The 12,118-nt window shown below is 46.6% G+C and overlaps 1 protein-coding gene across 2 annotated transcripts in view; it reads right to left on the bottom strand.

Moving 5' to 3' along the window:
• Positions 1 to 6,135: 6,135 nt before the first annotated feature.
• KIAA0753 (KIAA0753 ortholog) overlaps positions 6,136 to 12,118 on the bottom strand; it is a 64,924-nt gene continuing 58,941 nt past the window's right edge. The window contains exon 19 of one of the 2 annotated variants that reach the window (XM_010377887.2): positions 6,136 to 7,685. In XM_010377887.2, coding sequence (XP_010376189.2) covers positions 7,568 to 7,685 — 118 coding nt within the window. In that variant the 3' untranslated portion in view covers positions 6,136 to 7,567. The remainder of the gene's footprint in view (positions 7,686 to 12,118) is intronic. The other variant, XM_030922789.1, reaches the window with a different exon arrangement.

The following is a 12,118-nucleotide window of genomic DNA, read 5'->3' as shown; positions in this document are numbered from 1 at the left end:
AACCACAGTCCGCTAGCTTCCCTCCCCTCCCGCTTTGTTTTTATTCTGCTTTGAAAAGGTCTGTGTCTAACTCTCTTTGCATTTCTTTTCTTTCTCTTTTTTTTTTTTTTGAGACAGAGTCTCACTCTGTCACCCAGGCTGGAGTGCGGAGTGCAGTGACACGATCTCAACTCACTGCAACCTCCACCTCCCAGATTCAAGTGATTCTCCTGCCTCAGCCTCCTGAGTAGCTGGGACTACAGGTGTGTACCACCATGCCAGGCTAATTTTTGTATTTTTAGTAGAGACAGGGTTTCACCATGTTGGCCAGGCTGGTCTCAAACTCCTGACCTCAAGTAATCCGTCCGCCTCGGCCTCCCAAAGTGCTGGGATGACAGGCGTGAGCCACCGCGCCCGGCCTCTCTGCACTTCTGTAGTCTGTAGTGAACCTTAAATGAATGGTAATGCAAATTGAAAACTGTCTATGACCAGGCACACTCTTTTTTATATGTGCAGTGGCAGTTTGTGCCTGTCCAGCGTCAACTCCCTCCGCTTCAGGTGCAGGGACCCCATCTTCCTCAGGGGAGCTGCCTGCCCCTTGTTCAGTAGCTAAGATGATGCTGATCCGTCCCCTTTTCCGGGGGTGGACATATGACTCCCATGTGGCCAATCAGAACATAGGGATTCGTTGGGAAATGGGCTTGTTACTCAAGTTGGGCCAATCAGAGGCAGAGAGCAGTAACCCAGGGGCATTGGCTGGCCCTCTTGGGGATCACGGGTTCTTCTTTTCTACTGTGATTGCTAAATAGAAAGAACATCAGGCTGAGGCTGCTGGGCCCATTTTGCCACCACATGGGGAGAGGCTTCCTGAGAATGCTGCCTTTGGGAGGCAGGGGAGGAAACTAGACAGGAGCACTGGGGATGCTGGCTTTGCGGAGGCTGGCCTGGGTGCAGCAGAAAGTCATCTGGGGAACAGCACTGCATGGGCACAGCCGGCCCAGAGACAGCCCAGGCTAGGGCTGGTACTGGCACATCCAATTCACAGTCACCTGGCCCAGGTGGGCAAGGCCACAGGTGAGACCACAGCACAGCATGCAGCCGCTAGTTGACTTGTGCCTTCAGAGCAAAGCCCCAGCTCCTGGCAGGAGACTCTGAGAAGGGAGGGCCTGGCCAGCAGCAGGCTGGATGCCAGGGCCCAGGGAGCAGCACTGCAGTATGCTGGGAAGAATATCAAATCTGTAATGAGACCCAGTGACAACCACTTTCCAGATGGGAAAATCTGCACTTTGCTTGGTTTCCGTTTCATCTGTAAAATGGGATGATACTCTGTATCTCAATACTAGTGTGAGATTCAGATGAGGTGATGTAAATAAAGCACCTAGGACATAGCACCCAAGCAGTGGGGTGATCGCTACTCTGTGGGCAGGGTTTCTAGCCCCAGCAGGAGTGTAGGGGCTCAGGAAAGCAGACCCTGATGGAGTGGCTGGAAACTGAGCCCACAGCTCAGTTCTGACCTGGTCACTGTGCTGGGCCATGTTAGGAAGTGAAGCAAGGGTGTGGTAGACACCTGTAATCCCTGATACACAGGAGGCTGAGGCCGGAGAATCGCCTGAATCCGGGAGGCAGAGGTTCCAGTAAGTTGAGATCACACCACTGCACTCCAGCCTGGGGGACAGAGCGAGATTCCATCTCAAAAAAAAAAAAAAAAAAAAAAAAAGAAAAAAAAAGAAAGTGAAGACAGATATGTCAGTCCTCTTTATACGCCCAGAACTAAGTACCATCGTGCCTGGCAAGGAGCGGGACCACAGAAAATATTTGCTGATTTTTTAAAAATTGGAGACTGCCCTTATGTTTGACATCTGCTAAGATTTCCTAGGCCATCTAAGAATCATCTACTTGGCAGAAAGATCAAACTGTGTGGCAGAATGGAAAGGCTACTAGACTTGAAGTCAAAGGATCCAGGTTGAGTTCTAGCCCTGTCCCCATGTCTGCGTGACACGGAGCAAGCCCCTTAATTTCTACAAACCTCAGTCTCTTCATCTGTAAAATGGGGCTAATACTTCAACTACTCCATAAGGATGTGGTCCAGTTTAGAAAGTTCTGGTGGCACCGGAAGCCCTAGAGCAAGGGCGTCCATCTGAGGCAGCCCAGGCAGACCAGCGGGAGGGGGAAGCCAGGTGTGTGTGTGACTCAGGGCAGCCAAAGGCCAGGCCAGGAAAAGTGTTGCCGAGTGTCCGATGTGACAGGCGAGACGAGGAGAGACACAGGATTGTGAGCAGGAGAGAGAACGCAATGGGTGGAAGAAGGCCAGGGACACACTTCGGAACCAAGCCTGTGCGAACAAGCTGAAAGGGTCCCTCTTATGAGGCTCTCAGCGGGGAGTCTAATAGGTAACATTTATTGAGCACTTACTGTCTGCCCAGCGCGATTCTAAGTGGTTTCATGGGTATTTCCCTTAATCCTCACCAAAACCTCGGGTGGCTGCTATTTTTTCATCCCCATTTCACCTATTAGGAAACCAAGGCACGAAAATCACACAGGAGTTTAACTTGCGGCTCCAGTTCTTAATGAGCCGAATTACTGTTGCTATATAAAACAGGAGTGGTTACAGTGATGTCAGGAAAGAATACATGTAAATGCATTTTATAAATTCTAAAGTGCCAGCTAATAGGTGAGTTGTTGTTCAAAGCGTTCAGGGAACTTCTCTTGACCTTCAGTAACTCTCCAGAAGCAGTGCGTTGGCTAATTATGGTTAAGAAAAGCCACATCTCTTACTGAGCCTGGCCCTGGAGAGGTCACTCTCCCCCGGAGGTCTTTAGGGCCATATAGGATGGTGGCTGCACAAGTTTGGTGGCCAGTTTGATCTCCATGGCTCCCTGGACTCCCTGCTTCCCATGTGCACTTGAGAAACGAGTGTCAAATTCAGCTCAGGCTTAGGGAACTCTGGGGCTGTGGGGCAGATGGCAGAGCCCACATGTCTGGGATCTGAATGCTCCTGCCCCTCGTGATCACAGCATTTCAGAGCTGAAGGTCTCCCTAGAATTCTCACCAGTCTACAAGAGTTGCCAGGCATGGACAGAGCTATCTTGGAGCACTGAGGGCCTCCCTGTGGCAGGTGGCAGGAATGTGCTGTGGGCTTCCGGGACACAGGCCCAGTGACCTTCTGCAGGGCTCCGCAGCCCAGGAGTGAGAGGCCTCAGGCTGACCTAGCCAAGACCCACAGTGAAGACAGAGGAACGATGTGTGGGTGGGAGATTCTGGGGGAGCCAAGCAGAGCAGAAGGGAAATGCGTGACTAAATTCAGGGAGGGAGGCAGAGAGGAAGGGTGGGGGTGGAGGAGGCCACAGAGCAATATAAGATGAGAGATCCCAAGTGGGGAGGCTAAAAGGGGACAGGGTGGAGGGCTGCAATGAAAGCAAAGGGCCAGCAGTGACCAGAAGGGGTTTTAGAGATGAGGACATGGAGGTGGACGGGGTCTCACCTGAGATAGTGTAAAGATGCTCCAGAAATGACTGGGTAAGACCTTTGAAGGTTCTCCAGAAAGGATTTTGAGGTGTTGGAATGAGTGGAGGGAGGGATAAAACTATGAGACCCAGAGTGTCATGGGGAATAAATGACACCACCAGGGAGAGAGAGGACAGCGTATGCAAGTGGCTTGGACTCCCCAAGGGGAGTAGCCAGCTGTGACGAGGTTGGGGGCTAGAAGGCAGTCTCGGTGGTGGGAACGGATGGACCTAACTCCAGGCCACAGGCAGAAGTCCAGTTGGATGGATGGAAAGCGAGCCAGGGAAAACAGTAAAAAACTGGAGGTCTGGTTTAAGGAAAGGATTTCCAGGTATATGAGGACAAGAAGAGCCAAGGGGACTCTAGGGAGAGCAGCAGATAAAGGATAAAAGGGTCATCTGGGAAGGCAGGTGCAGGCTTGGGGAGAAGACTGGGGAGGGCGGAGCAAGGCCCTGGGCAGGCTGGCAAGAGGGGAACCCAGCACTGCAGCTGAACTGGGAGGGGAGCCCTGACTCTGGAAGCCAGCTGTGCACTCCAGGTTGGGGAATGACCCTACTGGGTCTGTTGCCTGAGTTCACTTGGGCCTGACAACCAGCCTAGGGTCCCTATCTGGGGTTTCCTGGGGCCCTTACTGAGGACTGATAGGAAGTACACAGGATGTCAGGCGGAAGCCCCTCCAATCCAGGCCCCCGTTATTGGGCTCAGGCAACACGCCAGCGTGGAAACAGATCTGAGATCTCGGCTCCTGAACGAACGGACTGAGAGGGGCAAGGCCACTGCCCTTCTGTGGCTCTCCAAGAGCCCAGAGAACCGGGAGCCCTTTCACGGGCCGGCCCCTTCCAGAGGGCACTTCTGTGGTGATAACAAGCCCATGATGATGTGGACACCCCTGATTTACAGGCTCTGCAGGAAATTCTCACTACTGTCTCACGTTGCCAAAACCAAGAGAGCTCCTCTCACAAACACAGAAGTGTGATGGAAACCTACATAGCCACAGAGAGCGCAGGGGACTTTCTGACTTGGACCCTTCCCCTTGCTGTTGGCCCTGGGGCTTCCCTCAGGCCCTTCCTCCTGTCTTTCAGACCCACTAGCCACAGTGCAGTTCATGCCTCCACCTCCCCCACTCCCCCAACACACACACACACACACTCAGACCACCTTCAGGAAAGCAGGAACCGTGAGCCCAGGGAGGAAGTGGAGAGAGGAAAACCCTTCTCTCCTCACCATCTTTCCTCCAAACCCCAGCACCAGCTGGGAGAGGGAGAAGGGATCACAGTGCTGAAATAGTAACAGAACATGAGAGGAAAGGGGCTCCCATGCACATCCTCCTGTCTTCTTCTCCAGTCCCTGGGCCGCCCCAGCCTAGTCTCCAGGAGCACTCTGGCCAAGGCTCACTCAAGGTCAGGAGCAGCCTGAGGTTGAGGCCCATCCCCTGCTCTAGGAGGAGGAAGTAAGTTCTTGCCATCTGAGCTGGAATTGCAACGGCAGCAGTACCTCCAAAATGGAATTATAGTTCTCAACGGTATTCTATCTCGGGATCACAAAAGGACAACATAGATTTCTATGGACTATATGTGACAGACCCCCCTGTATAAAATCAATCAGTCTGCCCTTCACCTTTCATTAATTCATAAGAATTTACTGAGGACCAACTACAGGCTAGGCAGGGTCCCTGTCCTCAAGGAACTAAACAGTCTAGAGGTAAGCACAGAAACAGACAGCCCACCCGTGTGGTCAAGCTGCGGCGGTGGAGTGCTTGGAGTGCATTTTTCATGTCTCTGTGCATTGGGGATGGCCTATGCAACACAAAAACACTGAACTCCTGTGTTTCTGCTTCTGAAAATAGTACACGAATAGTTCGGGAGAAAGCTGAAGGGAATTACAGAATGATGTACGGTCAGCCCTTGTTCACGAAGAACAAAAATTCTAGATGTCTGGGTTGGCTCCAAGGCGATAAATGGGAACTTTTATATTTTAAGGATTTAGCTTCCATTTTCAAATAAAAATGTTTATTTCTTGCAGTATATTTTTGTGTCTTTGGAGAATGCTCTGGCTGCAGATGTTTGCAATGGGCTAGGGATATAAAGTCGATACCTGGACACTGGGGCTGGTTGAAGCCCCACCCGTGAGTCACAGAAGGGCAGATCCGCCTGGTGGGAGGAGCAGGAGAGAGAGTGGGAAGATCCTGAAACAAGGCAAAGCCTGGGCTCGGTCTTTCAGGACGTGGGCTGCAGCAGGAAGTGTGAGGAAAGGAACTGCTCCACAGGACTGTGTCCAGCACACGCTGGGTGGGGATAGGGAAAGGCAGGAAGATGTGCTCAGGTGAACTCAAAGTTTGTTTGGTCAAATTATCTCCTCCTGTGCCTCGCTTTATTCATCTATACAATGGGAACAATGATGCTGTCCACCTCACAGAGATGAGGTGAGGATTAAGTAAGTTACTACATGGTGGGCCTGGAGAGCAATGCTCCAGCAGGTGCCCAATAAATGTGAGCTTTTATTGTCATTTGTTTTTTTTCTCGGTGGGAAGGGGTGGCAAATAATCCACTATATTCATATCACATATAAAAGTATTCTCAATGGTTTCTGTAAATCACATTTCACTTCGCCTGTGGGAAAAAAGGGAGATGTAAATTATTTCAAATAGGCACATACTTTAAAATATTGGGTTTATTTTTAAAAATCAGCACAGTACAAACTGCCACACAACTTACTTTATACTAGCAACGACAGGTGCTCCTATTAATTCAAGTGTACACATTTAACTCCCCAGTTGAAAGACCTTGTAATTTACCTTGAAGCTCTTTACATTCTGAAGTTATATAAAATTAAGCAGGAAAACATTAACATTAAATGAAAATCAATTTTGCACAAATAAATGTGATCAAGCAGCTTAAATCACCTGAAATTCTTGTACTTCAGAGAAAAATCCCAGGTGACAGCACTGGACGGGTTATAAAGAGTTCCCTTATCCCCTGGGGGTGTCTCAGGCATTCTTTCTGCACGTTTCCTTCGCTGAGCCTCAGGCTACGAATTGAGAGGAAGTCTTCCCAGGCAGTGGCCTGATTCTTATGCACATTCTGTTTCTTTTTCTGAATTCAGAGTTTCTGAAAACACAGGCTTTTCTCTCGGAAAACATGATCTGTAAGATGTTGGAGGACCAGGCTATGATGGTTCTTAAGTTTCTTCCTTTCTCTGGGGAGACGCAGAGGTCTTCGCGCCATCCGTCTGTTCTCTACTCCCACTCGGAGTTCCTTTGTGGTATGAAATAGAGACACTTCTGACCTCATATCGGAGACACAGCGAGCTCTGTACCTTCAGGCACAGAGAAGGCCTGGGCCTCTCCTGATTCCTCAAACTTCCTCTGAATCCAGAGAAAGTTTTTTATACCAGATTGTGTCAACACACAGCAATAAAATATGCTGAGGAACTAAAAATGTGAAAATCACCTAGGAATGGAACATTGAAGAAATGTGTGTTTATTATTGTGCACTGACAACCGGGGGTGGGGGTGGGGGGCTCCTGTTTGTAATAAGCTGCAGGAGAGCAGAGGTTTGGCAGCATAGCCAAACTGTGCTCTCCCTGAGTCTGTAGCCTAGTAGGGCCAGAGGTCCTGACAGGAAATCGCCAAAGATGCAAAACAGGGGCCCGGCGATGGGACCAGCTAGTAGCTGCACTTGTGTTGGCATCAATGCCACCAAGGGTTCAACAGCAACCTGAATCTGTGTGTGAAATATACGTATCGATTATCTTTCAAAACATTTTCATCACCAAACTGAGCCAGAGGAATGAACATCATATTTCAATAGGAAAAGTACACATTCTGAAAATATTCCCATAATCAAGTCGTGTTTCCTGGGCACCGGTAAGTGTAATACATTGCATCATACATTTCTAGAACCATTGCCACAACAAAAGAAAACGCAAAGTGAGGATGATCTCCCTGGCACTGCCTTCTTTTCAGTGGGCAGCACCTTCTGGGCCTGGATGGACAGCTGAGGATGAAAATCTCCTGTGGGCCAAAACAAAGGGTAGTGCCATCCCTTCTCCAGTGTGAGACAAAGGGCCTCGCCTCGGAGAGCCTTTATGTAGCAGCCTCTAAGAATTCTGAGGTGAACACAGCTTCTGCATAATCTTCACACATATCCTGAAGTTCAGCAGCCACTGCACCCAGAGCTTCATCTACCAGCTCTTCTGAAAAGCTGGAAGACAAACAACACAACCAAAGGTATGCACAAGGCCAGGTGCAGTGGCTCACACCTGTCATCCCAGCACTTTGGGAGGCCGAGGTGGGTGGATCACCTGAGGTCAGGAGTTTGAGACCAGCCTGGCCGACATGGTGAAACCCTGTCTCTACTAAAAATACATAAAATTAGCCAGGCGTGGTGGCGTGCACACCTGTAAACCCAGTTACTCAGGAGGCTGAGGCAGAAGAATCATTTGAACCTGGCAGGTGGAGGTTGCAGTGAGCAGAGATCACGCCACTGCACTCCAGCCTGGGCAACAGAGCAAGATTCCGTCTCAAAATAAATAAAATAAAATAAAATAAAATACAGTAAAGGTATATACAGCCATGTATGGGAGTCATTCTTCTACTCAGCAGTGGAAATTAACAAGTCAATTCTGAAATCTAAATGGAAATTTAGAAGGCCAAGAACAGCCAAGATTTTTTTTTTTTTTGAGACGGAGTCTCACTCTGTCGCCCAGGCTGGAGTGCAGTGGCGCGATCTCGGCTCACTGCAACCTCCGCCTCCCAGGTTCATGCCATTCTCCTGCCTCAGCCTCCCAGGTAGCTGGGACTACAGGCGCCTGCCACCATGCCCAGCTAATTTTTTGTATTTTTTTAGTAGAGATGGGGTTTCACCATGTTAGCCAGGATGGTCTTGATCTCCTGACCTCGTGATCTGCCCACCTCAGCCTCCCAAAGTGCTGGAATTACAGGCATGAGCCACCGTGCCCAGCCAAGATACTTTTGAAGAAGAAAAACAAGGTGAGAGGCCCTGCTCTCCTAGACAGAAGGATGCGATGGTGCTTAGATCCCAAAATCCTGCTAGAGGGACGGGCCTAAAACATACACAGGATGGACTTCATCCTCAATGTGTTTGAAACTAGAGGCGACCAGAAACGAACCAGCTGCAACCTAGCCCCACCTCTAACAGCTGCCTGACTGCCTGACGGAGGAAAGGGGTGTGCCTTCTTGTAGGAGACAGGAGGACCCTAGGGAACTCTGCATGGGTGCTCCTCTGTACACACACACACACACACACACACACACACACACACACCCCTTTATTTTCTGAATGGTGCAGGCTTCGTATCTCCCAAGTAGCCCTACAAACAAGGACATTCTCTTAAATAACTATGGTACAATTATAACAATTATAAAATTAACATTGATACAAAACTATTATCTATTCTACAGGCCTTATTCAAATTTTGCCAACCATTCAAATAATGTCCTTCGAAAGAAAATTTTTTCTAGTCCAAGATTCCAGTCCGGGATTCCATGTCACATTTTGTTATCACAGCTCTTTAGTCTACGGTAATCTGAAATAGTTCTTCAGACTTTCTTTGCCTCTCATGACCTTAACATTTTTTAAAGAGTAAAGGCCTTTTTTTAGGGGGGGTGGGGGAATGTCCCTCAATTTGGGTTTTTTCCTTAAGATCAGATTCAGGCCATACGTTTTTGAAAGAGATGCCCCGGAAGGATAGTGTGTCCCTTCAGTGCACCATGGTATCTATTTGATATGCATTAATGATGACAGTGAATTTTGCATTACTGAGTTATGGTGATGTCTGCCAGGTTTCTCCCTTGTAAAGTTACTGTTTTTCCCTTTGTCATTAATGGTATAGTGGAGGGAGACACTTTGAGACTACGTAAACTCCTATTTCTCATCAAACTCGCCTAAATCAATTATTACAGGGTTGCCAAACACGGATTTTCTGCTTCCATCATTCCTTCTCCATTTAATAGCTGGCATTCTACTGTAATGAAAGCTTTCCCTTCTCCTTTACTTGTGTATTCATTCCTATCAGTTTGGCCTTATAGTTTGGTCTTATTTTATTGTAGAGTTTGTAATCCATTACTATTATTACTTATTTTGATGCTTGAAAATGTCCTGGATTTGACCACTAGGCGCTCTTGTGAACTCCTGTGAACTCTTGACATGTCCCCATCCTTTGAGCACTTCCTTTCTAGCACAGTATGTCTGAGGCTTATCTTACATTTTTCCAGCCCCAGCCTTGTAAGCAGCCATTCTTCCAAGAAGCCAGGGTACCTCTTCATGGAGAATGGTATCTAGAAACCAAGATGTGGGTACCAGCTGTGCTCATTGCTACTGGCACCTCTGCTTCTGGGCCTTCTCAGCAGACAAACTAAGAAACATTCTGTATCTATTTCTACATCTATAAAAAACCATATATTCATCCCAACCTTCCCCTAGAAACCCTGCTCCCATTATTCACAATGTACTTCCTTATTGGACCAATCCTAAAATATAAAGTAGTTTTAGAACTGTTAGCCCATGCCACTGTGTAAAAGAAACCTACAAACTAGAATCCAGTTATGTGTTTACAGTTCTTTTTGTCTTTAGCCAGAGGTATAGAGTCAATATACTGTGTTCAAAAGTTATTTAGGCTTCATTCCATTAGTGTGATTATATTATTTATTTGAAATACAGTTAGGTTCATGTTTCTGTTTGTATTCGGCTTAAGGCCCCCTTCCCATCCCTGTTGATTAAAGGGGATGTATAAGAAACATTAACATGGTTTCAAAAGTCAGAGTTACACAAAAATGGTAAATGCAGGTAAGTTTCACTCCTCATCTCCTATCCCTTCTACCCCATTCCCACCCAGTTGTTTTTGTTTTTTTGCTAATCCAACAATCCTTTGTCTTTTAATTGGCATGTAAGGTCATTTTGCCTTTAGTGTTATTCTGATATATTTGAGTTTATGCTTCTAAAATAATAGGTATTTTCTACATTTGGCTCTTTGTTCTCTCTTCTTTCTTGGTTTCCTTTAGATTTTGTAATTTTTAAACTACATTTGTTCTTCTCTACTGACTTGGACATCACACACACTTTTATGATTCTTTAAGCGGTCGCCCTGGATTACAAATATCTATGACTTGACGTCTAACATTAATTGACATTCTTACCCTTTTTCCCATACAATGCAAGAACCTCAGAATATGAAATTTATCCCCTTCCTTACATTCTTACATGCTATTGTTACTGTATATTTTAAATGTGTGAGTACATATACACATGCATCCATAAAACATCAGTATTGTTTCATACAGCCAATATTCACTTTAACCCACCTATTTACCTATTTTTAAAATTCATGCCTTCCCATATTTCTGACCTTCCATCTGTGACTGTTTTCTTTCTGCCCCCAAAATACTCTTTTAATATTTCCTACAGTGAAGGTCTACTGGTAATTCAGCTTTGTTAGGAAACTCTTTTCTCACCTTGCCTCTTGATGTACCTTTCACTGGGCTTAGAACTCCAGACTGGTAGTTCTTTTCGTTTGGAATTTTAAAAGCTATGCCAGGTCTTCCGCTTTCCACTGTTTTTGCTTATTTTGATTTTTCTTCCTCCAGCTGATTTTAAGATTTTCTCTGTCTGAGATCTTTCAGTAATTATTACGTACGGATTTCTTTTTATTTTTCTTGCTTGGGGTTTTTGGAGCTTCCTAAATCTATGGCTTGATGTCTTCTGCTACTCTGGGGAAGTGACGGCCATTATCTCTTAGGATGTTGTTTCTGACTCATTTTCTCTCTCTCCTGTCCTGAGATTCCAACAACACGTTAGACCTTCTTACCTCCTCTATGTCCCTTTCCCTCTCTTCTTCACTTTTCATCTTTTTGTGTGTGTCTCTGGGAATCACTCTGGATATTTTCTTCTGTCCTATGCTCCAAGTCTCTAATTTTTTCTTCTGTTGTGTCTAATTTGCTATGAAGCCCAACCAATGAATTCCTCATTTCAGAAACTTTATCTTTCATTCTAGAATGTCCATTTGAATTTTCTTTAGTTCCCAGTTCTATCCTGAAGTTCTAATTCATGCCTTTTATTTCTGTGAATGCACTAGGCACAGTTATTTTAATGTCTGTGAATGCACTAGGCACAGTTATCTTAATGTCTGTGTCTGATAGCTCTAATATTTGTATCTGCTGTAGGTCTGTTCTTGTTATTGTCTTGTCTTTCTGTTGCCTGGTTATTTTTCACCATATACCAGACACTGTATTTGACAATCGTAGAAATAACTTGATTCCTAAGATGATGTTATTTTCCTCCAGAGAAAATTCATGTTTTCTAATGTGTGGTGCCTGTGGGGCAGTAACAATCTAGAATCACCTCAATCCAGTCTGAGATAATTTGGAGCTGAGTGGAGTCCCTGAGAAGGCCTATTTATATCCAGGTCACCTGTACTTCCAGAGTGCAATCTTTTGGGAGCCCAATTAAAAGTGAGGAAAGTTCACTAGGACAATTCCCCCACTTTGGCAACCCGTGAATTCCAACCTCTGTCCTCTGATTCCAGCCTCTGTCCTCTGTTCTGAAAAGGCTGTCAGAAGTGCCGCTCATCTCCCTCCAAACCGGCTATCCAGTGCTCAACAAAGGGCTAACCTCCCCAG

The sequence above is a fragment of the Rhinopithecus roxellana genome, chromosome 19, assembly GCF_007565055.1.
Source record: "Rhinopithecus roxellana isolate Shanxi Qingling chromosome 19, ASM756505v1, whole genome shotgun sequence".
NCBI lineage: Eukaryota > Metazoa > Chordata > Mammalia > Primates > Cercopithecidae > Rhinopithecus > Rhinopithecus roxellana.
This window is presented reverse-complemented; position numbering and strand designations above follow the sequence as displayed.